The following is a 26,614-nucleotide window of genomic DNA, read 5'->3' as shown; positions in this document are numbered from 1 at the left end:
ATATTTCCGCATGAAAACTTGTACATAAACATTCATAGCAGAATTATTCAGAATAGTCAAAATATGGAAACAACCCAAATGCCCACCAAGTGATAAATGAATAAATAACAGTGGTGCATATACAGTGAAACATCATTCACCAATGAAAAGGAATAAATACTTAGATATGCTATAACATGGATAAACCTTGAAAACATGCTAAGTGAAAGAAGCCAGTCATCAAAGACCACATATAGTATGAGTATATTTATATGAAATGTCCAGAGTAGGAAAAATCTACAGATACAGAAGGACCTCAGTGGTTGCCTAAGGCTAGAGGAATAGGGATAGTATAACTGGTAATGGGTATAGAGTTTCTTCTGTGGGTGGCAAAAATTTCTAAAATTAGACTGTGTTGATAATTGCACAACTCTGAATATACTAAAAATCAATGAATCGTACACATTAACTCAGTAAATTGTGAATTATGCCTTAGTAAATCTGTATTTTTTAAAGTTTAAGTTCTCCAAAGTGTAGCAGAAAACCTCAGAACAAAATCTGTCTTTTCCAATTATCTCTCTGGGTTTCTAGTTTAACAATTTCTTTGGGGATCTTTAAGTTTATCCTATTTTTATGCTTGTTGGTTCAATGACATTTTTTAAAATTTAAATATATATTTATATATTCAGAATTGTACTCATTTCAGTAAGAATTATTTAGGGCATCTGACCTTCCAAACTGCCTGTAATTGACCATTACTCTTTATTTAAATATTTTTCCTATTTTCATGTTTATTTTTGTTACATATAAGCTCGTCTATCTTTTAAAAACCCTGTTATATTTTCCTTTGGAACAAATTAAATTTTGAATTAATATGTGGGGAGCTAATGTCTTTATAATATTGAATCTACCTATCCGTGCATAGAGTTTACTTTCCTTTTATGTTCTTTAGTAAAAATAATACCTCACTATAATTTTAAGGTGTACTCCCAGGTATCTGTGTGTTATTTAAAATGGTTCTATTCACCCACTGTATTTTGTTTTGTACACAGAATTCTCATGTTATACTAAATAGTGTTCCTATTAAGTTTTTATTTTTTAGGTGTGCAATTACATTATCAAAAAGTAATTATAATTTTGAACTCTTTCTAAACTTTTAAATATATTTCTTCTTCATGTCTAATTACATTGGATAGTATTTTTAGAAAAATGTTAAATAACAGTGATATTTGCGGATACCTCTGTCCTGTTTCTGAGCAACAAAGTCATTATTAAGTATTTGATAGGATTTGGTTAAAATCATATATGTAGGGGTGTGTGTGTGTGTGTGTGTTTAGCTGAGGGCATTGTGATTGAAGAATAAATACTTGAAACCATTGCAATTTACTGTGAAAGTAATCAATGACTGTAGCACCAGTGAAAACCAACTACAAGGGTAATGTCACTACAGTGCTAATCTCAAGTGAAATAGGTACTAATCTAACTTCACTGGCTGTAGCCACCCTCCCTCTTGTAAAATCATTGTCCAATAATCTGAGTTTCAGACAAAGTCTACTTCTATAGTATAAAAAATTTTGATTTGTAAAAAATAATGACTCTAGATAGTATTTCCCAGTTTAGGAGACAGTGGCTAGGAAGTACGGTGGCAACAAAATTATATTCTGTAGTATATACAACATAACATCCACAGTATGCATGATACAGTCCAAATATGAAGAAGCAGGAAAATCTGGGCCATTATTATGAACAGAGGCCAACTTCAAAGTAAAGCAGATATTAGTATTATCAAAGATTTAAAGCAGTTATTATAACTAAGGTCAATATTTAAAGAAAAGGAAAGGAAAATGCTAATAATGAATGAAAAGAGGAAATCTCAGCAGAGAAATAGAAAATATTAAAAAGTAGGAAGTGTAAGAAATACCTAAAATAAAAAAATAATTTATGGGCTTAATAGCTGAATTAAGATTACAGAGAAAAATACAAAAATAATTTTAGATCAATAAGAATTATCCAATTTGAAATTCAGAGATAAAAATGATTGACAAAATAGATAGAGATTCAGAGACATGTGAGACAATATCAAAAATTCTACCAGAAAGGTAACTGGTGTCCTAGAAAGAGAGCAGAAAAACGTATTTGAAAAAATAAAAGGCTAAAATTTCCCCAAATTTTGTGAAAGATATAAATTTATAAATTTAAGAAGCTGCACTGCTCAGTAGAACCCTAAACAGAATAAACTTGAAGAAAATAAGACTATGTATATCATGGTCAAATTGCTGAAAATAAAAGGTATAAAAAACATCTGAAAGCAGCCAGAGGAAAATGACTCATTATATACAGAGGTACCAAAACTCAAAAGTATCGCACATTCTCAATCAGAAACAATGTAAGCCAGAAGATAGAGAAACAACATCTTTAAAGTGTTCAGAACCTTAAAAACAAAATACACAAAGTTAACCCAGAAATACACATCGAGCAAAAATGTTTCCTTCAAGAATGAAAGCAGAAGAAAGAAATTTTCAGATATAGGAAAGCTAAGTGAATTCATTTCTACCAGACCTGTACTACAGGAAATGCGAATTGATGTACTTATATCTTCAGGAACAAATGAAAAGCGTTAAAAATTACAAATAAGAGAAAATACAAAAGAATGCTTTTCTTTTGAATTAAAAAAACACTTGGGGAGTGGCCAAGATGACAGAGTAGAAAGACCCTGAACTCACCTCCTCTCACGAGCACACCAAAATCACAACAATCTGCAGAAAAACCATCCATGAAAAAGACTGGAACCTATCAGAAAAGATCTTCTACAACTAAAGACATAAAGAAGGAACCACAGTGAGATGGGTAGGAGGGGCACACTCGTGTTACAATCAAATCCCTTCCCCCCCCAAGGTGGGCATTCGACCCACAAACTGGAGAGTAATTATATTACAGAGGTTCTCCCACAGGAGTGAGAGTTCTGAGCCCCATGTCAGGCTCCGCAGCCCGGGGTTCTGGCATCAGGAAGACGAGCCTCAGAGCATTTGGCTTTGAAGGCCAGCAGGGCTTAATTTCAGTAGCCCTACAGGATTGGGGGAAACAGAGATGTCATTTTTAAAGGGTGCACACAAAATCTCATACCCAATGGGACCCAGGGCAAAAGCAGTAATTTGGGGCTTCCCTGGTGTTGCAGTGGTTGAGAATCTGCCTGCTAATGCAGGGGACACGGGTTCGAGCCCTGGTCTGGGAAGATCCCACATGCTGCAGAGCAACTAGGCCCGTGAGCCACAACTACTGAGCCTGCACGTCTGGAGCCTGTGCTCCGCAACAAGAGAGAGGTCACGAAAGTGAGAGGCCCGCGCACCATGATGAAGAGTGGCCCCCGCTTGCCACAACTAGAGGAAGCCCTTGCACAGAAACAAAGACCCAACACAGCCAAAATAAATAAACAAATAATAAATAATAATTACGAACACTGATGGGCCTAAAAAAAAAAAAGCAGTAATTTGACAGGAGCCCAGGCCAAACCCACCCCTTGGTCTTGGAGAGTCTCCCAGAGAGGCAGGGTGTGACTGAAGCTCACCCTGGGCACATAGACACTGGTGGAAGCCATATTTGGGAACATTCTACCATGTGGACACTGCTGCTGGCAGCTGCCATCTTAGCTCATTAGCACCAAGACTAGGCCCCACCTAACAGCCTGTAGGCACCAGTGCTGGGATGCCTCAGGCCAAACAACTAACTGGGTGGAGACACTGCCCCACCCACCAGCAGACAGGCTGCCTAAAGAATTCCTGAGCCCACAGCAGCCTCTAGATGTGCCCATAGACAAGGCCTGCCCACCAGAGGGCCAAGACCCAGCTCCACCCACCAGTGGACAGGCACCAGCCCTTCCCTTCAGGAAGCCTGCACTAGCCTCTAGACCAGCCTCACCCACCAGAAGGCTGACACCAGATGCAAGAAAACTACCATCCCGCTGCCTGCAGACCCAGCCCACCCACAGCACAACAGACTCTATCCTGGGACCAGTTGGGCCCCAGTACTACCACTAGTAGGTCATACAAGCTTCGGGACACCTCAGATACCATACCCAAGTGTGTCAGGAACTGCCCCCCCAAAATGATCTGAAACAAACTCTGGGGTCCATGAGCCTTGCAGCCAGACTCTAAGTACCAGCTCTGCCTGCCAGTAGTCCAGCACTAACTTCAGCACCAGGTTCATCCAACAGTTGGTGGTCAACAACCCCAGAGTGTCTGGGATCCTGGCTTCACCCACCCATGAGCCAGCACTAGCCCTGGGGCCCCATAGCGTTCTGCAACCAGCTGCCTCATGACCAGGCCCTGCTAAACACCAGCCAGCAGCATCCACACAAGGCAGGGCCTGGCAACCAACTGGACCAGAGGACAAACAAGCCTACCAGAGTGCCCACACAGTCAGCCCACCATAAGAGAAGGACCCACGCAGCCCTCTTAGGGGGAACCCATAGAGCATATACCTTGGGTGATGAGAGGGGAGTACATTGCTGGGATGCATAGGGTGTCTTCTACAGAAGGTCACTTCTCCAAGGTCAAGAAATGTACCTAACCTACCACATACATAAAAATAAAAATAGCAACTTAGACAAAAATGAGATGGGAAAGGAACATGTTCCAGATAAAGGAACAAGATAAAACCCCAGAAGAAGAACTAAGTGAAGTGGAGATAGGAGGCAATCTATCCAAGAAAGAGTCCAGAGTAACAATAATAAAGATGATCAAAGAACTTGAGAGTAGAATGAATGCACAGAGCAAGAAGTTAGAAGTTTTAACAGTGAGTTAGAAAATATAAAGAACACCCAAACAGAGATGAAGAATACAATAACTAAAATGAAAAATACACTAGAAGGAATCAATAATAGACTAAATGATATAGAGGAATGGATCACTGAGCTGGAAGACAGAGTAGTGGAAATCACTGCTGCTGAACCGAAAAAAGAAAAAATAATTAAAAGAAATGAGAACAGTTTAAGAGACCTCTGGGACAACATCAAGCACATCAATTATTTGCATTATATGGGTCCCAGAAGGAAAAGAGAGAGAGAAAGTGGCTGAGAACATATTTGAAGACATAATAGCTGAAAACTTCCCTAACCTGGGGGAAAGAAACAGTCACCTAAGTCCAGGAAGTACAGAGTCCCATACAGGATGAACCCAAAGAGGAACACACCAAGACATACTGTAATTAAAATGACAAAAATTAAAGATAAAGAGGGAATATTAAAAGCAGCAAGGGAAAAGCAACAAATAACATACAGGGGAACTCCCATAAGTCTATCAGCTGATTTTTCAGGAGAAAATATGCAGACCAGAAAGGAGTGGCATGATACATTTAAGGTGATGAAAGCAAAAGAAACTACAACCAAGAATACTCTACCCAGGAAGGATCTCATTCAGATTTGATGGAGAAATCAAAAGCTTTACAGACAAGCAAAAGCTAAAGGAGTTCAGCTCCACCAAACCAGCTTTACAACAAATGTTAAAGGAACATTTCACCTTCTCTAGGTGAAAAAGAAAAGGCCACAATTAGAAACAAGAAAATTACTAAATGAAAAAGCTCACCAGTAAAAGCAAACATACAGTAAAGGTAGGAAATCATTCACACACAAAGTTAGTAGGGAGGTTAAAAGATGAAAGTAGTTAAATTACTTATATCCACAATAAACAGTTAAGGGATACACAAAACAATTAGATGTAAAATATGATATCAAAAACAGTAATCATGAGTGGAGGAGAGTGCAAATGCAAGTTTTTTAAAATGCATTTGAAAGTAAGAGATCAGCAACTTAAAAACAATCATGTGTAAATATATATATATAGAGAGAGATTGCTATAGAAAAACTTCATGGTAACCACAAATCAAAAAGCAATGATAGATATATACACAAGAAAGAAAAAAAGAATCCAAACATAACACTAAAGATAGTCATCAAATCACAAGAAAAGAGAAAAGAAGAAGAAAGGGGGAATAAAGCTACAAAAACAAACCCAAAACAATTTACAGAATGGCAATAAGAACATAAAAATTGATAATTACCTTAAACATAAATGGACTAAATGCTCCAACCAAAAGACATAGGATGACAACAGAAATTAACACAACATTATAAATCAATTATACTTCAATAAAAATAAAATCCAGATGGCTGAATGGTTACAAAAACAAGACCCATATATATGCTGCTTATGAGAGACCCACTCCAGTTCTAGAGACACATACAGAAAGTGAGGGGATAGAAATAAGTATTCTATACCAATGGTAATCAAAAGAATGCTGAAGTAGCAATACTTATGTACAATAAAATATACTTTAAAATAAATACTGTTATAAGAGACAAAGAAAGATGCTACATAATGATCAAGGAATCAATCCAAGAAGAAGATATAACAATTGTAAATATATATGCACCCAACATAGGAGCACCTCAAAATATAAGGCAAATATTAACAGATATTGATATAAAAGGAGAAACTGACAGTAACACAAATATAGTAGGGTACTTTAACTCCCGACTTACATCAATGGACAGATCATCCAGACAAGAAATTAGTAAGGAAACACAGGCCATAAATAACACATTAGACCAAATGAACTTAGATATTTACAGAGCATTCCATCCAAAAGCAGCAGAATACACATTCTTTTCAATTGCACATGGAACATTCTCCAGGATAGATCACATGCTAGGCCACAAAACAACCTTCAGTAAATGTAAGAAAACTGAAATCATATCAAGCATCTTTTCCAATCACAATGTTACAAAGACTAGAAATCAACTACAAGAAAAAAATGCAAAAAACACAAACACGTGGATGCTAAACAATATGCTACTAAACAAGCAGTGGATCATTGAATAAATCAAAGAGGAAATAAAAAAAATACCGAGAGACAAATGAAAATGAAAGTGTGATGATCCAAAACCTATGGGATGCAGCAAAAGCAGTTCTAAGAGCAAAGTTTATAGTGATACAGGTTTACCTCAGGCAACAAGAAAAATCTCAAATAAGCAACCTAACCTTATGCCTATAGCAACTGGAAAAAGAAGAACAAACAAAACCCAAACTTAGTAGAAGAAAAAAAAATCATAAAAAAAAAAGAAATCATAAAGATCAGAGCAGAAATAAATGAAATGGAGACTAAAAAAACATAGAAAAGATCAATGAAACTAAAAGCTGGTTCTTTGAAAAGATAAACAAAATTGATAAATCCTTAGCCAGACTCATCAGAAAAAAAGGTAGAGGGCCAACCCAAATCAATAAAACCAGAAATGAAAAAGGAGAAGTTATAACCGACACCACAGACATACCAGGGATCATAAGAGACTACTATGAACAACCATATGCCAATAAAATGGACAACCTAGGAGAAATGGACAGATCTTAGAAAGGCACACTCTCCCAAGACTGAACCAGCAAGAAATAGAAAATATAAACAGACCAATGACCAGTAATGAAATTGAATCATTAATTAAAAATTCCCAACACACAAAAGTTCAGGACAAACTAACTTCACAAGTGAATTCTACCAAACATTTAGAGAAGAGTTAGTACATATCCTTCTCAAACTGTTCCAAAAATTGCAGAGGAAGGAACACTTCTGAACTCATTCTGTGAGGCCACCATCACCTTGATACCAACACCAGACCAAGATATCACAAAAAAAGAAAATTACAGGCCAATATCACTGATGAACATAGATGCAAAGATCCTCAACAGAATACTAGCAAACTGAATCCAACAATACATTAAAAGAATCATACACCATAAAAAATGGGATTTATCCCAGGGATAAAAATTTTTCAATATCTGCAAATCTATCAATGTGATACACCACATCAACATATTGAAGAATAAGAACCGTATGATCATCTCAATAGATGCAGAAAGCTTTTGATAAAATTCAACATCAATTTATTATAAAAACTCTCTAGAAAGAGGACACAGAGGAAACACACCTCAACATAATAAAGGCCATATTTGAGAAACCCACAGTTAACATCATAATCAATGGTAAAAAGCTGAAAGCATTTCCTCTAAGATAGGAACAAGAAAAGGATGCCCATTCTCGCCACTTTTAGTCAACATAGTTGTGGAAGTCCTAGCCATAGCACTCACATAAGAAAAAGAAACAGAGGAATCCAAATTGGAAAGGAAGACGTAAAAGTGTCACTGTTTGCAGATGACATGATACTATACATAGAAAATTCAAAAGATGCCACCAAAAAAATTATCAGTGGGCTTCCCTGGTGGCGCAGTGGTTGAGAATCCACCTGCCAATGCAGGGGACACGGGTTCGAGCCCTGGTCTGGGAAGATCCCACATGCCGCGGAGCAACTACGCCCGTGAGCCACAACTACTGAGCCTGTGCGTCTGGAGCCTGTGCTCCATAACAGGAGAGGCCGCGACAGTGAAAGGCCCGCGCACTGCGATGAAGAGTGGCCCCCACTTGCCACAACTAGAGAAAGCCCTCGCACAGAAACGAAGACCCAACACAGCCAAAAATAAATAAATTAATTAATTAATTAAAAAAAAAATCAGTGCTCATCAATGAATTCAGTAAAGTTGCAGGATGAAAAATCAATATACAGAAATTTGTTTCATTTCTGTACACTAACAATGGACTTTCAGAAAGAGAAATTAAGGAAATAATCCCATTTACCATGAAATCAAAAAGAATAAAAAACCTAGGGATAAACCTACCTAGGGAGGCAAAAGACCAGTATGCCAAAAACTATAAGACTCTGATGAAAGAAACTGAAGAAGACACAAACAGATGGAAAGATATACTGTGTTCTTGGACTGGAAGAACCAATATTGTGAAAATGACCGTAATACCCAAGGCAATCTACAGATTCAATGCAATCTCTATCAAATTACCAATGGCATTTTTCATAGAACTGGAACAAATAATTTTAAAATTTGTATGGAAATACAAAACATGCTGAATAGCCAAAGAAATCTTGAGAAAGAAAAATGGAGCTGGAGGAATCAGGCTCCCTGACTTCAGACTATACTACAAAGGTAAAGTAATTAAAACAGTATGGTACTGTCACAAAAACAGACACATAGATCAGTGGAACAGGATAGAGTCCAGAAATAAACTGATGCACTTATGGTCAGTTAATCTATGACAAGGAGGCAAGAATATACAATAAAGAAAAGACAGTCTGTTCAATAAGTCGTGCTGAGAAAACTGGACAGCCACATGTAAAATAATGAAATTAGAACATTCTCTAACACCATATACAAAAATAAACTCAAAATGAATTAAAGACCTAAATTTAAGACCAGATACTATAAAACTCCTAGGAAAAAAACATAGAACTCTCTGTGACATAAATTGCAGCACTTTTTTTTTTGGATACAACTCCTAAAGTAAATAAAACAAAAAAATAAACAATTGTGACCTAATCAAACTTAAAAGCTTCTGCACAGCAAAGGAAACCATCAACAAAACAAAAAGACAAACTACTGAATGGGGAGAAAATATTTTCAAATTACATGGCTGATAAGGGATTAAGAGTCAACACGTCTAAATCGTCCATACAACTCAACATTGAAAAAACAAACAACCTGATTAAAAATTGGGCAGAAGAACTGAACAGATATTTATCCAAAGAAGACATACAGATGGCCAATAGGCACATGAAAAGTTCAACATCACTAATCATCAGGGAAATGCAAATCGAAACCACAATGAATTATCACCTCACACCTGTCAGAATGGCTATCATCAAAAAGAACACAAATAACAAATGTTGATGAGGATGTGGAAAAAAGGGCACCCTTGTATACTCTTGGTGGGAATATAAATTGGTGTAGCCACTGTGGAGAACAGTATGGAGTTTTCTTAAAAAACTAAAAATAGAACTACCATATGACCCAGCAATTCCACTCCTGGGTATTTATCTGAAAAAAACAAAAACACTAATTTGAAAAGGTACATGCACTCCAACGTTCATAGCCGCATAATTCACAATAGCCAAAATATGGAAGTGAACTATGTGTCCATCAACAGATGAATCAATAAAGAAGATGTGGTGTACACACACACACACACACACACACACATACACACAATGGAATACTACTCAGCTATAAAAAAAAGAATTAAATTTTGCCATTTGCAGCAACATGGATGGACTTGGAGGCCATTGTGCTAAATGAAATAAGTCAGACAGAGAAAGACAAATATTGTATGATATCACATATGTGAAATCTAAACAATGCAATAAACTAGTGAATATAATAAAAAAGAAGCACTCTCACAGATATAGAGAACAAACTAGTGGTCCAGGCGGGGAGAAGAGGGTGAGGGGCAATATAAGGATGGGGGAGTGGGAGGCACAAACTATTGGCTATAAGATAGCTCAAGGATATACTGTACAACACAAGTAATACAGTCAATATTTATAAATAATTGTAAATGGAAAATAACCTTTAAAAATTATATAACATTAAAAAAAATTTTTTAATAAAGTAAACTAAAAAAATAGCTGGGGGGAATCAAGATGGTAGAGTAGGAAGACATGGAGCTCACCTCCCGCAACAAACACATCAAAATATATCTATAAATGGAACAGTACTCATGCAAAGATAACTGGAAGCTGGCAGAAGAACTCCTTTACAACCAAAGTTGCAAGACAAATCTCCACATAACCAGGTAGGTTGGGAGAAAAAAGGCTTTGGGTCAGGACCTCCATCCTTGGGAGGAATCTGTAAGGAAGAGAATGTCTGCATGGGCAGACCCTTACCCTAGGGAGCTAGCAAGTTGAGCCACAATCTGAGCATCCCAGCCCTGGGGTCTGCATGGAGTAGAAAACCCTCTTGCCTGCTGAGACAAACAGAAGGGCTAGAGAAGTCTAGACTCTGATGATGGCTTGCTAACAATTAGTGCAGAGACAGCCTTGCATTGGCGGCTGCCACCTCGCTGCATTTCCCAATCCAAAGGGGCAAACACCCCAGCCCCGCTCACTCCACAACACAGCCTGGCACAAGATCTGGGCAAAGACTCAGTCTAGGTATGCAGAGACAGCCCAGAAGGCCTGGGTGATATCTGGGTGGAGCCATGGAGGCCACTGTAATTGCAGGCATGGAGCAGTACCACAGGAGTGCACTGCAGCTAAGCACTGAATCTTGGGTAGATAGGCCCTGGGAGAGGACTCATCCAGAAATTAAGAGACAGCCCTGATGGCCTTGGGTGTGAGTTGGGCAGAGACAGCCATTGTCAGCAGGCTCAGGAGTATGCAGTGGTTCCTCTCCCAGTGAGAGCACCCCAGCTCCACCCACTCCATACCACAACTTAGTGCTAGTTCTGGGAGAAGACTGCCACAGTAGCAGCCCAGATCTCAGGTGGCCCATGAGCCACCTCAATTCCTGCCACCACAATGCACCAACCCTGAGACTCAGCCTACTCTAAATGACAGCCTAGCACTAGATCTGGGATGTACACAACAGAGAAAAGGAAGCAACCTTGTGCTGCTTCTGGGCAGACATCTACACAGGCAGCACATAGGTCTCTGTGACTGTATGGGCCTCACTTGCTTTCAGTGATCACCTCTTTGGGGCAGGGCAATTACTCAAGGGCAACAGAGCCTGACAGAACCCAAACCTTAGGGCTTCTACTCCAACTACTGGGAAGCAAACTCTGCCCCTTGTGGGGCAGCAACAGGCACAGAGGAGAGAGGAAGCCCTACCTCACATCCTCCACAGGCTCTAGATATTATAACACCAACCACACCCTCTATCAAAAGGATAACGGCCAGCACACCCTGAGGAAAGATGGGGCTGGTGCCCATACTGAAACCAGCTCTCACACCAAAAACACTGGACACACACAGTCTCCAAAGCAACAATCCCACATAAAAACACCCCTTCAAGATCCAGTAGAAATATGTTTCCCCTAAATTCATAGAGACAGAGAAAGTTAAGTAAAATGAAAAGGCAGAAGAACTACTCCCAATTAAAACAAGAAAAATCCCCTGAAAAAACAAATAATGAAACAGATCTCACCAGTCTACTAGAACCTGAGCTCAAAAATGTGGCAGTAAAAATGCTGAGTGAGAAAGATTATTGATAGAAATGCAGATCACTGTAACAAGGAACTAGAAGCTATAAAGATGAACCAATCAAAAATAGACAATTTGCTAAGATTAAAAGCAATCTAGAAGCAATGAATAGCTGATTAAATGACACAGAAGAACAAATAAGTGATATGGAAGATAGAATAATGTAAATCACCCTATCATGCAGAAAGACAAATTAAAAAAAAAAGCAACATGTAAGATCTATGGGATAATATAAAACATGCCAACCATAATAGGGGTTCCAGAAAGAGAAGAAAGAGAGAAGGGGATCAAAAATGTATTTGAAAAAAGTATGGCTGAAAATTTCCCAAACCTAAAGAAGGAAACAGATATCGGGTACAGGAAGCACAAAGGGTTCTGAACAAGATGACCCAAACAGATCCATACCAAGACATATCACAATTAAAATGGCTAAAGTTAAGGAGAGGATTCTAAAGGTAGAAAGAAAAAAACAAATAGTCACTTATGAGGGAACCCCCATAAGAATATCAGCTGATTTCTCTGAAGAAACTTTACAGGCCAGAAGGGAGTGGCATGATAGATTCAAAGTCCTGAAAGGGAAAACACTGCAACCTAGGATACTCTACCCAGCAAAATTATTATTTACAATAGAAGGAGACATAAAGAATTTCTCAGACAAGCAAAAACTAAAAGAATACAGCAGTACTAAAGCTACCCTAAAAGAAATATTGAATGGTCTTCTCTAAATGGAAAAGAAGCAAGAATCTATAGGAAAGGGAAAATCCCAACAGGAAAGGCAAATATATAGTAAGGTTTGAAGATCACTTAAATAAGCCAGTACACAGATTAAAAAACAATCCAAAAAAATTGTAAAAACAATTATAACTACAATACATAATAAAAGGATAAGCATGAAGATGTAAAATATGACATCAAAATCCAAAAATGTGGGGAAGGGGAAAAAAATGCAGATCTTTTACAACATGTCTGAACACGAATGACTATCAGTTTAAAGCAAGTAGATATAGTTATGGGTCAACATACTTGAACTCCACGGTAACCACAAATCAAAAATATACAACAGATTCACAGAAACCAAAAAGAAAGAAATGCAAGTATATTACAAAGAAAAATCATCAAACCATAAAAGGAAAAACAAAAAGAATAAACAAAGAAAATTACAAAATCAACTTGAAAACAAGGAATAAAATGGCAATAAATACATACCTACCAATAATTACTTTAAATGTCCATGGAATAAATGCTCTGATCAAAACACATGGAGTGGCAGAGTTGATAAAAAATAAATAACACAAGAGCCTACCATATGCTGCCTACTAGATATTCACTTCAGGGCTAAAGACAGAGACTGAAAGTGAGGGGATGGAAAATGATATTTCATGCAAATGGAAATAAGAAGAAAGAGATGGTAGCAATACTCATACCAGGCAAAATAGACTTTAAAACAAAGTCTATAACAAAGACAAAGAAAGGAATTATATAATGATAACAGAATCAACATAAGAAGAGAATATTACACACATCAACATATAAGCACACAATACAGATACACCTAAATATATAAAACAAATACTAAGAGACATAAAGGGAGAAATTTACAGGAATACAATAATAATAGGAGAAGTTAACACCCCACTGACATCAATGGACAGATCATGCAGACAGAAAATCAATAAAGCAATTCAGGTCCTAAATGACACAAGAGACCAGTTGGACTTAGTTTATATCTACAGGACACTACATTCAAAAAAAATAGAATACACATTATTTTCAAGTGTTTATGGAACACTCTCTAGGATAGAGCATATATTAGCTCACAAAACAAAGTCTCAACAAATTTAAGAGGACAGAAACTATTTCAAGCATCTTTTCTGACCACAACAGTATGAAACTAGAAATAAATAATACAAAGAAAAATGGAAAAATAAGAAACATATGAAGACGAAACAACATGCTACTAAAAAAACCAGTGGGTCAATGATGAAATCAAAGAAGAAATCAGAAAATACCTCAAGACAAATAGCAATGAATACAGAACCTTACAAAATCTATGGGATGCAGCAAAAGCATTTCTAAGAGGGCAGTTCATACTGATACTGCTCTTCCTCAAGAAACAAAAATCTCAAATAAACAGCCTAACTGACCACCTAAAAGAATTAGAAAAAAAGAACAAAAAAGCCTAAAGTTACCGGAAAGAAAGAAATAATAAAGATCAGAGAAGAAATAAATAAAGATTTAAAAAATAACAGAAAAGAGCAATGAAACCAAGAGCCGTTTTTTTTTTTAAAGATAAACAAAATTGACAATTCACTAGCCAAGGTCACAAAGAAGAAAAGAAAGAGGACCCAAATAAACAAAATAAGAAATGAAAGAGGAGAAATAATAACTGATAGCACAGAAATACAAAACATCATAAGAAAATACTATGAACAACTATTATATGCCAAAAACTAGACAACTTAGAAAAAATGGACAAATTTCTAGAAACATACAGCCTGCCAAAACTGAGTGAAGAAGAAACAGATAATATGGACAGACCAATCACTAGAAGTAAAATAGAATCTGTAATTAAAAAAAAAAAAAATTCGGGACTTCCCTGGTGGCCCAGTGGCAAAGAATCCACCTTACAATGCAAGGGACAGGGGTTTGATCCCTGGTCAGGGAACTAAGATCCCACATGCCACGGGGCAACTAAGCCTGCGTGTCACAACTACTGAGCTCATGTACCTCAATGAGAGAGCCCATGTGCTGCAAACTACAGAGCCCACTTGCCCTGGAGCCTGCGCACCAGAACTAGAGAGAGAAAACCCGCATGCCACAACTAGTGAGAAGCCCGCGTGCAGCAACAAGAGACAGTCCCATGCACCATGATGAAGAGCCCACATGCCTCAATGAAGGTCCCGAGTGCTGCAACTAAGACCCGATGCAACCAAAAATAAATAAATAAAGAATAAATAAATCTTAAAAAAAAAAATTCCCTGCAAATAGACGTCCAGTACTGGACAGCTTCACTGGGGAAATCTACCAAACATACAAAGAAGAACTTATTCCTATCCTTTTCAAACTATTCCAAAAAACTGAAGAGAATGGAACACTTTCTAATTCATTGAATAAGGCCACCATCACCCTGATACCAAAACCAAACAAATACACTAAAAAAAAAAAGAAAAGAAAATTACAGGCCAATATCTCTGATGAATATAGATGCAAAATACCCAACAAAATATTAGCAAATCAAAGCCAACAATACATAAAAAGGATCATACACCATGATCAAGTTTGTTTTATTCCAGGGTCATGAGGATTGTTCAATATTCACAAACCAATCAATGTGATATACCACATTAACAAAAGAAAAAATAAAAATCACATCATAGTCTCAATAGACACAGAAAAAGCATTTGGCAAAATTCAACATCCATTCATAATAAAAACTCTCATCAAAGTGGGTATAAGGAACGCATCTCAACAAAACAAAGGCCATTTACACCAAACACAGAGCCAATATAATACTCAACAGTGAAAAGCTGACAGACTTCCTGCTAAACTCAGGAGCAAGACAAGGATGTTCATTCTCACCGCTTCTATTTAACATAGTATTGGAAGTCCTAACCTAACCACAGCAATAAGAAACTGGAAAGGAAGTGGTAAAACTGTCACTCTATGCAGATGACATGGTACTCTATGTAGAGAACCCTAAAGTTTCCACACAGAAACTATCAGAACTAATAAAAGAAGTCAGCAAGGTAGCAGAATACAAGATTAATATACATAAATCTGTTGCATTTCTTTACATTAACAATGAAATGTCAGAAAGAGAAAGTAAAAGAAAAATCCTGTTTAAAATTGCATCAAAAATATAAAATACCTAGGGATAAACTTAACCAAGAAGGTGAAAGACCTTACACTGAACACTATAAAACATTGATAAAGGAAACTAAAAGTGATTTAAAAAATGGAAATATATTCCATGCTCTTGGATTGGAAGAATTAATATTGTTAAAAATGGCCATACTACCCAAAGCAAATTACAGATTTAATGCAATCTTTATCAAAATATCCATGACATTTTTCACAGAACTAGATCAATCCTAAAATTTATATGGAACCACAAAAGGCCCAAAATTGCCAAAGCAATTCTGAGGAAAAAGTACAAAGCTGGAGGTTTAACCCTTACAGACTTCAGAAAAAGCTACAGTCATCAAAACAGTGTGGTACTTGCACACACATAAAAAGGCACATAGATCAATGGAACAGGACAGAGAGCCCAGAAGTAAACCCACAACTTATGGTCAATTAATCTATGAGACAGAAGGCAAGAATATACAATGGAGAAAAAATAGTCTCTTCAGCAAGCAGTGTTTGGAAAGCTGGACAGCTACATATAAATCAATGAAATTTGAACACTTCCTCACACCAGATACAAAAATAAACTCAAAATGGTTTAAAGACTTAAATACAAGACTTGACACCATAAAACTCCCAGAAGAGAACATAGGCAAGATATTCTCTGATATAAATTGTAGCAATATTATCTTAGATCAGTCTCCCAAGGCAAAAGAAATCCAAGCAAAAATAAACAAATGGCACTTAATCAAACTTAAAAGCTTTTACAGAGTAAAGGAAACCATCAACAAAATAAAAAGACAACCTACAAAACGGGAGAAAATATTTGTAAATGATGCAACTGACAAGGGGTTAATATCCAATATATACAAGCAGCTCATATAACTCAATATCAAAAAAAAAAACCCAATCAAAACATGGGCAGAAAACCTAAATAGACATTTTTCCAAAGAAGATGTACAGATAGCTAACAGGCACATGAAAAGATGCTCAACACTGCTAATTATTAGAGAAATGCAAGTCAAAACCACAATGAGTTATCACCTCACACTAGTTAGAATGGTTATCATCAAAATGTCTACAAATAATATATGCTGGAGAGGATGTGGAGGAAAGGGAACCCTTGTACACTGTTGGAAGGAATGTAAATTGGTGCAGCCATTATGGAAAATAGTATGGAGGTTCTTCAAAAAACTAAAAATAGAGCTACCCATATGATCCAACAATCCCACTCCTGGGTATATATCCAGAAAAAAATGAAAACTCTAATTTGAAAAGATAAATGTGCCGCAATGTTCATAGCAGCACTATTTACAATAGCCAAGACATGGAAACAACCTAAATGTCCACCAACAGATGAATCGATAAAGAAGACATGGTATATAAACACAATGGAATATTACTCAGCCATAAAAAAGAATGAAATATTGTCATTTGCAGCAACATGGATGGACCTAGAGAATATTACATTTAGTGAAGTAAGTCAGACAGAGAAAGACAAATACTATATGATATCACTTATATGTGGAATCTAAAAAATAATCTATACACAAAACAGAAACAGACTTATAGACATAAAAAACAAATTTATGGTTACCAAAGGGGAGGGAGGTGGGGAGGGACAAATTACATGTATTGGATTAACAGATATAACTACTATACATAAAATAGATAAGCAACAAGGATTTACTGTATCAAACAGTGAATTATATTCAGTATCTTGTAATAACCTATGCTGGAATATAATCTGAAAAAAAAATAACTGAATCACTATGCTGTACACCTGAAACTAACAAAACATTGTAAGTTAACTATACATCAATAAAAAAATACTTAAAGAGTATTCAAAGCAAAAATTATAACATTGTATTTAGATGTAATACATATGATAACTGTTGCATGAAGGACAATGGGTGAAGATAAATAAATATATGTGGTTGTGAAATTTCTACATTTTATGTAAAGTGTTACAATTAACCCTAACAGAATATGGAAAGTTAAGGAAGTACAATATATTGTAATCCCTAGAGCAACAGATTAAAAAGAATATGTGAAGATAAATTGCCTATATGTAAATTCAAATGGAATCATAATAAAAACTTTCAAATAATCCAAAAGAAGGCAAAAAGGGGAGATAAAAGGAACAAAAAATGATAGGACCAACAAAAAACAAATAATAAACTGGTATACCTAAATCCAATCCCTTCAGTAATTATATTTAATATTAATGGACTAAACACTCCAACTAAATGATGTAAGACTGAATAAAAAAGCAAGACCCAACTATATGTTCTCTACAGGAGACAAGACAGATATCTAACAATAAAACCTTAAAATACATGAAACAAAAAAGGACAGAATTAAAGTGAGAAGTAGACAATTCTATAATCATTAAATTTTAATACCGCTTTCTCAGAAATTGATTCCTAGTCAAACACCAGGTAAACCACAGAATATCTGATAAACGATATCAGCCACATTTAGCTATTTGGTTTTTAGAGTATAAAAACAAAAATGAATAGAATTACAAGGAAAATATTCATAACAGATATTTTAACTTACTTCTCTAAGAATTGAAAAATCAACCAATAATAAAAAACAGTGAAGATTTAAACAGTACAAAGTAAAAATGAGAATTTCAAATTTGACTCAGATCATATATATGTGTGTGTGTGTGTGTGTGTGTGTGTGTGTGTGTGTATCTCACATCTATATAATGGATATTACTCAGCCATGTAAAAGAATGAAATTCTGCCATTTGCAACAGCGGGGATGGCAGAATAGCATAGAGTACTATGCTAAGTTAAATAATTCAAAGAAAGACAAATACTCTATGTTGTCACTTACATGTGGAACCAAAAAATAAAACAAAACCAAAACAGAAACAGACTCACAGATATAGAGAACAAACTAGTGGTTACAAGAGTAGAGAAGGAAGGGGGGAGGGGCAAATTAGGGGTATGAGATTAAGAGATACATATTCATTTATTTTATATGTATAAAATAAATAAGCAATAAGGGGTATTGTACAGCACAGGGAGTTATAGCCATTATTTTGTAAAAACTTTAACTGGAGTGTAATCTATAAAAATATTGAAAAACTATGTTGTACACCTGAAACTGATATAAATAACATATCAACTGTACTTCTATTTAAATAAATAAATAAATAAAGCATCTCTAAGTAAGTTTTTAAATGTAAGGTAATCTCTAAGTAAACTGCTAAGGTAAATGTTGCAATAATTTAATCTTTTGTGGTGGAACATGCAACTGTGGTACAAAAAATGGCAAGCCAACCCAAGTTGGAATAATTCCATCTTTTGATTTATGGGTCACCCACTATAAAAACATACCACTATTTTCTCAATGTGAAACTATAATAAACACTCAGAAACTATGAAATAGAATGTATTTGATTAACCTCTAGGTTTTGACCTCTTTATTCTTACAACCAACCAATGGTATGAGGTAAACACGAAACTCAGATCATCACCAATATTATGGAAAATAATATGGCCTCTGAATAAAAGATATTCATACATTAGAAATTTTTATTCTGCCTAGTTAGACAGATCCAACATAAATCCTAAATATCTGCTTTCAATGAGGAATATAGTAAGATAAATACAACCTACAATAAAAACCATGTAGTCATAATTTAGTGGAATCAAATGGCAGAAATGGAAATAAATGGGAGAATTTAGAAAACAACAGATGCTAAAGCAGTATAGAAATTAGGTCCAAGAGTCAGATCTATAAAGTGCCATTCTCTCACTAGTTCCTTACCCCTTAAAATTCATCAAATATCCTATATTATCTCCTCTGCTTCAGGTACATCAACCATCAGTTATTCAATTTTTGGTATCAAAATTGAATAGGTATCACTTACAATGTAGGAAAGTTGATAGATAGGAGGAAGGGAAGTATAGAAACTTTGGGTCATAATGTAGGGATCTGAAGGAGGTATAAAGGGGTATTTAGAATCAGAAGCTATGTCCTATTACCTCTTTCTAGTGATAATGATACCAACTTTCCTACTTCAAGTAACGGCACTGAATCTTCGGAGTTGATTTCTTTTGAAAGCATACATCTTACCATGTGGAATTGTGGTCTGGAAAGGACGACTTGGGCTTTTCAGGTTCCATAAAGTCAAGCTACCATCTGAATGGCTGCACATGAATTGTTTGCCCTCATGATGCCAATCAATTGAATGAATAGCCTAATGAAATAACAATTAAAAACAAGTAGAGGAGGAAAAAAGTTGATATATCATTCTATATTCCAAAGGAAAAATATTTTAACACAGAATTATTATAGCAATAACACTTAAGAAACATATGTAATTTTTCTGACCTAGGTCATACTACCTTTGGTTTCAACCTTCTATAGGCTTATAAAAAGGCTACAAAAACTCACCTCCTAAGATAAAGAAAAGTTAAGTAAATTTCATAATATCGTTAGATCCCAGAACTTTTTGTTGTAAATCCTGGGTCCTCCCTGCACCCTTTAATGTTTCTTTGAAAATTATTACACAGAAGTAAAAGCAAGGTTATCAGAAGATAATCTCTGGTGAGGTAGAAGCCTAGTTCCACTTAAAATAGCCAACCTAAAAGGTAGTTTACATAAGAGTTGCAATTTGAGGGCTTACTACATGCCAGACCCCAGGGTAAGCAGTTTATGTACATTAGCTCATTTAATCCTACAAAACAGATATTATGTTTTTCCAAATTACACGTGGTGAAATAGGCCTAGAAAGATGGAGATACTTGCTCAGGTTACACCACTCAAAGCCAGCGTCTGACTACAAAACCCATATTTGGAATCATTGGACTATATTAACTCTAACATACACTATTTAAGTTGAGTTAAAGCAAGAAGAGTTTAAAATTTTTGTATTTACAGATTCATTCTGTAGATGTGAATTAAATAAAATTAAAAAGTAATCATTACATTTTCCTAAATTGTTTTATTTCCAGTGGTTGCACAGTGTCTTGCATAAAGTAGGTACTCAAAAAATCTGTTAAATGAATAAGTAATTAATGTTATCAAATATTTCCACACTCTTGGTATTCTTTCAAAATTAATAAAGTATATATGGAACTTGGGTAATGTGCTAATAAGCACAATGAAAGAAACTCTAGTAAGCATAAAAGTTGAACAGATGTATATACAGCATGATCCTTTCCTTAAAAGAACTTAAACAACTGCGAGATAGGAAACATTTATACCAATATTAATAATACTTATTGTTTGGAACTTTTAACATTTAGTTTTTTAATCTATATTTATAAAACTAAGTTATGTATATATTTATTTTATACCAAACTTATACATATATGTACACACACACACACATATTTCCAAACAATAAGTATTGTTAGAGTTATAAATAAATGATGGCTAGAGCAATCATTAGACATATCAGAAATGAAATAGTATATGAGTGGACCTCAAGATAAGTAAGATTTGATTAATTGCAAAAGATACCATGACACACTGGACTTATGTTTTCTCTCACCCTGGTCTTTATTACTGACCTGGCAGAGAAGACCTCTTTATTGCCAGGGTTCAGTAGAGGCAGTGAGAGGGAAAAAACGCTCTTCTTTGTCTTCTTCTCTGCTTATTTCTTCTCGTTTTTTATGTGACTAAAGGGAAATGTCACTTTTTGCCTCCTCTACATGTTAACCTGGATGAACCTCAGTCAATTTAAAGTTCTCTCAGACTACTTTGCTCTAAATGGTAGGAGCAGAGCTCCAGCCCTAACCTTTCTTTCTATCCCACTGAATTTCTGTCTACTGGAGAAGACAGATATAAAAATGATATATATAACATAAAACCAAGATAAGTACTATAAAAGAAGTACACTTATTGTACACAAGAGTAGGCATGTAAAACCAACTTGTTATTAAAGAATAGGATGTCAAATAGTCCATCATTGAAGAGATTGAAGAGCTGGAATTTGAACTGACTTAATGGGTAAATATTCAATTTCTATTTATTTGATTATACCCCATTCTTTTCTTTAAAAAGGACCTTAAGCGTTTGCTGAAAAACCAAATATAATACAACTAATTAAAGAAAAAAATTTTTTTAATGAAAAACAATATGGAAAATAAACTCAGTGGCTGTGACTGAATTTCTTGTAAACAAAAAAGACAAAGAAAACCCAAAAAGCTAGATAACAATCTGAAAAAAGGAAAAACAGCAGTTAGTAAGGAATTAAAAGGTTATCCTCATGTCAGACTCTGAGAGATTTCTCTGTGAGAGATTATTTAAGAAATACTGATGTAATGAAACAAAAATTTCACAGCTAATGTGGAAGTAAGATTCATATGGTTATTTCTGAAAATGATCCTGGATTTCCAAAACAAAACTCTGAATTCATCAGTGGTTATTTATCAAGTGGCTAGTTAGATAGTCCAAATAGCTTTACAGTAGCTAAATAATTAGTAGAATTTTGATATGCATAAGAGGAAAGAAGGGAGTTCATGGTAAGGTATTAGCAGAAGCAAAGGCCTGGAGGTAGGAAATAAATGGTATGTTGAGGAGATAGTGAGTAATATGTCTGAAGTGTGAGAAGTGTGTAGAAGGATGCAGTAAATTAAATTCAAGGGAAAAAGATAGCACCAGGGCCTTAAACCTCCTGTCAAGGAATAAGACCTTGTACTGTTGACAACTGGGAGCCATTCAAAGGTTCTGAGGTAGAGAATTACCTGATCTGCTATGTCTTAAAATGATAATCTTGTTAGTGAAAGATATATTGAAAATGTAAGATATCTGAGGAAATGTGATTAGTTAAAAGGCTATTATAAGTCTTCCACGCAAAAGATAACATCCTCAACTAGGACGCTGAATGTGGGAATGAAAAAAGAGAGGAAATAAATGAGAGACAATATAAAAATTGAATCAAGAAGACTACAAAAGTGATTGCATATGATATATGAAGAAGAAAAAAGGGTCAAATATGACTCTGAGGGTTATAAATTAAAATAACTAAATCAAAATTGAAAAACTAAAACAAAAAACACAGAAAGAGGTCAGACCTTTAAATATAAATTCAGTGCCAATGGAATATTCATCTGGACTTATAGATATTAGATATTTGGATCTAGATCTCAGGAGAGAGGTAAGAGTTAAAGATATATGAATTTTTAATTTATCAGCATAATATAGGTAATATTTGAAATGGTGGGAGGGGATATGAACATAAATGTAAACTGAAGGAGAAATGAAGAGAGGGTGAAGACGTAGAATCCTGAAGAGTATCTATAATGTAAAGGAGAGTTAAGGAAAGAACCAGTGATGGAGAAAGGAGGGGTGAAAAATGAGGTGGAAAAACACAAACAAGGGAAGAAACCATTTTAAGAAGGAAGGACTGATGTAAAGTCACAGGTTTAGGGAGGAACTTAAAAGACTATGGAAGGGGTCACTGATCATTGGTGACTTATGAGAAACCATTTCAGGACACATGATTTCAAAATATGAGACGTAAAGTGATGAGGAAAGTCTGAAAAGTTTGGTAGTAACATGAAGTATACAACTATCTTTATTAAAATGATAGGACATATAATTATGCATTAAAGTAAATCAATTTTATATATATTCATATAATTCTAAGTGTAAAGTGTAGTATTCTACTGACTAAAACATTGTTAATCTTTATTTAAACATTTCATTGCAAAATTACTTTCACTTACTTTTTAAAGTTAGAAACCTTCCTTCCACACTTTTTAAGGCCACAGGAAAAGTAGCTGATTGAGCATTCTCATCTGGATTTCCATTTCAGCTGCTCCACTCTAGTTCCAACTGGCTAAATACACAAATGGTATGTGGACTCTTATCTAACTGCTAGTCTTAAGAGAGGAAGTGATCTTCATACTCATCTTTGTATTTTATGTATTTAATGAAAGGAAAACCCTAGCTTAGCTCTCCAGGACCTTCTTGCCTTATGATTCAATGTGCCTCGTAAGTTGATCATAAAGAGCATAATTGTATGACATTGCTTGCCAGAGTATTGTTCACTAATCATGACCAAATTACCCAGCTGTTATATCATTTACTTCTGAATTCTTTGTCACCATGACAATAATCTTGTATATATCATAAAATCTTAGTTTGCCAGAACCACTAAGAAATGAATGGGGGGTGGGGGTTATGGGATAGCCGAAGGCTTGTATCTTTAAGCACCAAAATTTAAATTTTACTTTTATAAGGGGATGGAAGAGGGCACAAAAAGAAACTGTTCTAAAAAAATGTGTTTTCCTTTCAAATTTATTTCTCTATTTATCTTAGTGTTGTCTTAAATTCTTTAGCACTCTTCCCATTTAAGCCTGGGTAATTCTAAACAGTGATTTTTGACCTGTATTTTCCTATCTCTCATCACTGTAACAATTTTTAATTTAATTGAGAGCCTAGATGATCACCTTTATTTCCACAGCTACAAGACATAATTTCCCTTTCTCACCTTTTGCCCCTAGCCTCACTCTTTTCACATTAGCTTCTTCTTAAGATGGAAATAATAGCCTAGAATCAATCTTCGAACAACTGAAGTATCAATTAAGAGACCATTCCTTGATAAGAGTTCATTGCTTTCTCTACATGAAAACCTAAAATCTCAATTCTGTACGATAAAACGTACTTGAAGATCTGACTTTTATTATTAAGTATTACTATTTTAAAAATCTCTCTTTACTGTAAGAAGGCAAGTATTAGAAGATAAGGCCTTTCAAACTGACTACTTAAACCTTCTGCCACAGAAAAACAATTTTCTAAAGACGTGAATAGTATCTTTAGAGACCTTAAGGACAAAGAGGTTAAGAAATAAGCATAGAGCCTAAAGGAAGGAAAAAGATAGGTAATAGACGCCAACATATGTAAATGCCCAAAAAAGGCTTAAAAATAATCCATCAAGGCAAAATTTCCACTCAAGAGAACAACCCAGAGGTGGAACTCATGCAAATACCAACAGGCAGTGTGAGGCACTGGATCAGAACTAGGCGGTTTTCCAATGATAAAAATACTGCTAACATACAAAGCTTAAATGTAGAAAACAGGCATAAAATCACAATACTCTTTTCAAATATTCCAGTAGAAATCACTTACCTCATCATAATAAACTCTCAGTTCTGCTCTTTTAGATTTCAAGTCCCAGAATACTACAGTACCATTTTCATAACCTATTAGCAGCTGGAAAACATTAGAACAATCATTTTTGTAATTCTAACATTAATTTTACCTTGCTCCAAATAAAGATTAACGTTAATAAAATATAATCATACTACATTATACAACTTTATTTAGAATACCAATTTTTCTAAACCTGAATATAGGTTTTCTACATTGAAAAAAATTGGCAAATGAACTCTACTTCAGTATAAACATTTACCAATGAAATCTACCTCATTCCAAAGAGGAAATTGAGAAAATATGTAAGTATATATGAAACAACATAAAAATAAATGAGAATATTGGAACAAAAGAAAAATGGGATAGAAAAGGAAGATGAAATAAAGGATGAAATGTGATAACTTTAACGAACAGTGTATATGCCATTCAGTCCTATGCACTTGAAAAATGTGGTCACAAACTTGGCTTCAAATTTCTTTCTATCAAATCCAATTTTCTGACTTATGTCAGTATTTTAAATTGGTGATTTAGGAACTCTCAGCAGTTCACAAAGGTATCCTAGAGATTCACATCATTAAATATAGTTGATATTGACTTATAAATCAATAAATAAGACAATTAACAAAATATACATTCTGCATTTCAAAAGAAAAGGATTTGAGAACAGAAAATGATTATTAGATGATCATATTCAAGACTCAGTCATTCAGCTAAATACTGCTAGCTGTGCTGATGGTTTTTACTATAATATGATTCTGAGTTTTATTTGTAGTTATATTTTGTCAAATTTAATCTACCATTGGTTAAAAAAAACCCAGAAAGGATAAAACTAGGCCAACGTTCAAATAATGATATTTCGCAGGAATGTGCCTTAAGATGATTTTCTTGAAATCCATTAGTAGTATTTCTCTGGTGAAAATTCTTATACTGTTAATAAAGATGTTTCAGTAACTCCAAAACACAGTGGTAAAAACAGAAAATATAATGGTAGTTGTAAGTTACTCCTACATAGCTTCTTGAGACCTAATCATTTCCCTAGAAATTTTATAACAGAACACAAAAAAACAACAAAAATAAACCAGCTAGTAGTTTTAACAGGAAACAAAATTTCAAATATCAGATCATGAAAGCAATGCATATTACTTTTGAAGGTATAGCATATATTTAAATGTTTTATTATTAAACTGCAAACAATAAATTTTAAAATTGACTTAAAAAATTGAGCTTTTTACATATTAAGTTAAAGTAAATGGCATAATGACTTCATAAATTTAAAAAGTCAAAATTAGTGTAAACAAAGACTTTCTTAAAATTAAATTTATATAAAGTAATATATACTGTACTAAGATATGTATTAACTCCAACTTTTTTTACATACCAGAGAAAATGATAAACAATAAAACCAAATCCTATGAGGTGTATGATAAAAATTTCTATGAAATGTATGGAAAGGAGATTTATAAGTCTAAAAAGTTTGGAAAATCTGACCTAAGCGAGAAAATGAATAATATAACCTTTCAGAAATTGAGCCCCAAGATGTAATGAAATGATATTCTAAAATGCTATTATATTTTTTAT

General features: G+C 34.9%; 1 protein-coding gene across 13 annotated transcripts in view; it reads right to left on the bottom strand.

Annotated features, from left to right (window-relative positions):
* The window catches only part of STXBP5L (syntaxin binding protein 5L), a 382,290-nt gene that overhangs the window by 196,646 nt on the left and 159,030 nt on the right, over window positions 1–26,614 (bottom strand). For all 13 annotated transcript variants that reach the window (XM_082394859.1, XM_082394855.1, XM_082394860.1 and 10 more), the window contains 2 exons: window positions 25,013–25,096; window positions 20,006–20,129 (listed from right to left, as the gene is read on the bottom strand). In XM_082394859.1, coding sequence (XP_082250985.1) covers window positions 20,006–20,129; window positions 25,013–25,096 — 208 coding nt within the window. The remainder of the gene's footprint in view (window positions 1–20,005; window positions 20,130–25,012; window positions 25,097–26,614) is intronic.

Source organism: Balaenoptera borealis, assembly GCF_965194805.1.
Source record: "Balaenoptera borealis genome assembly, chromosome: 5".
NCBI lineage: Eukaryota > Metazoa > Chordata > Mammalia > Artiodactyla > Balaenopteridae > Balaenoptera > Balaenoptera borealis.
Note: the sequence above shows the minus strand (reverse complement) of the source record. Positions and strands in the feature narration are given on the sequence as shown.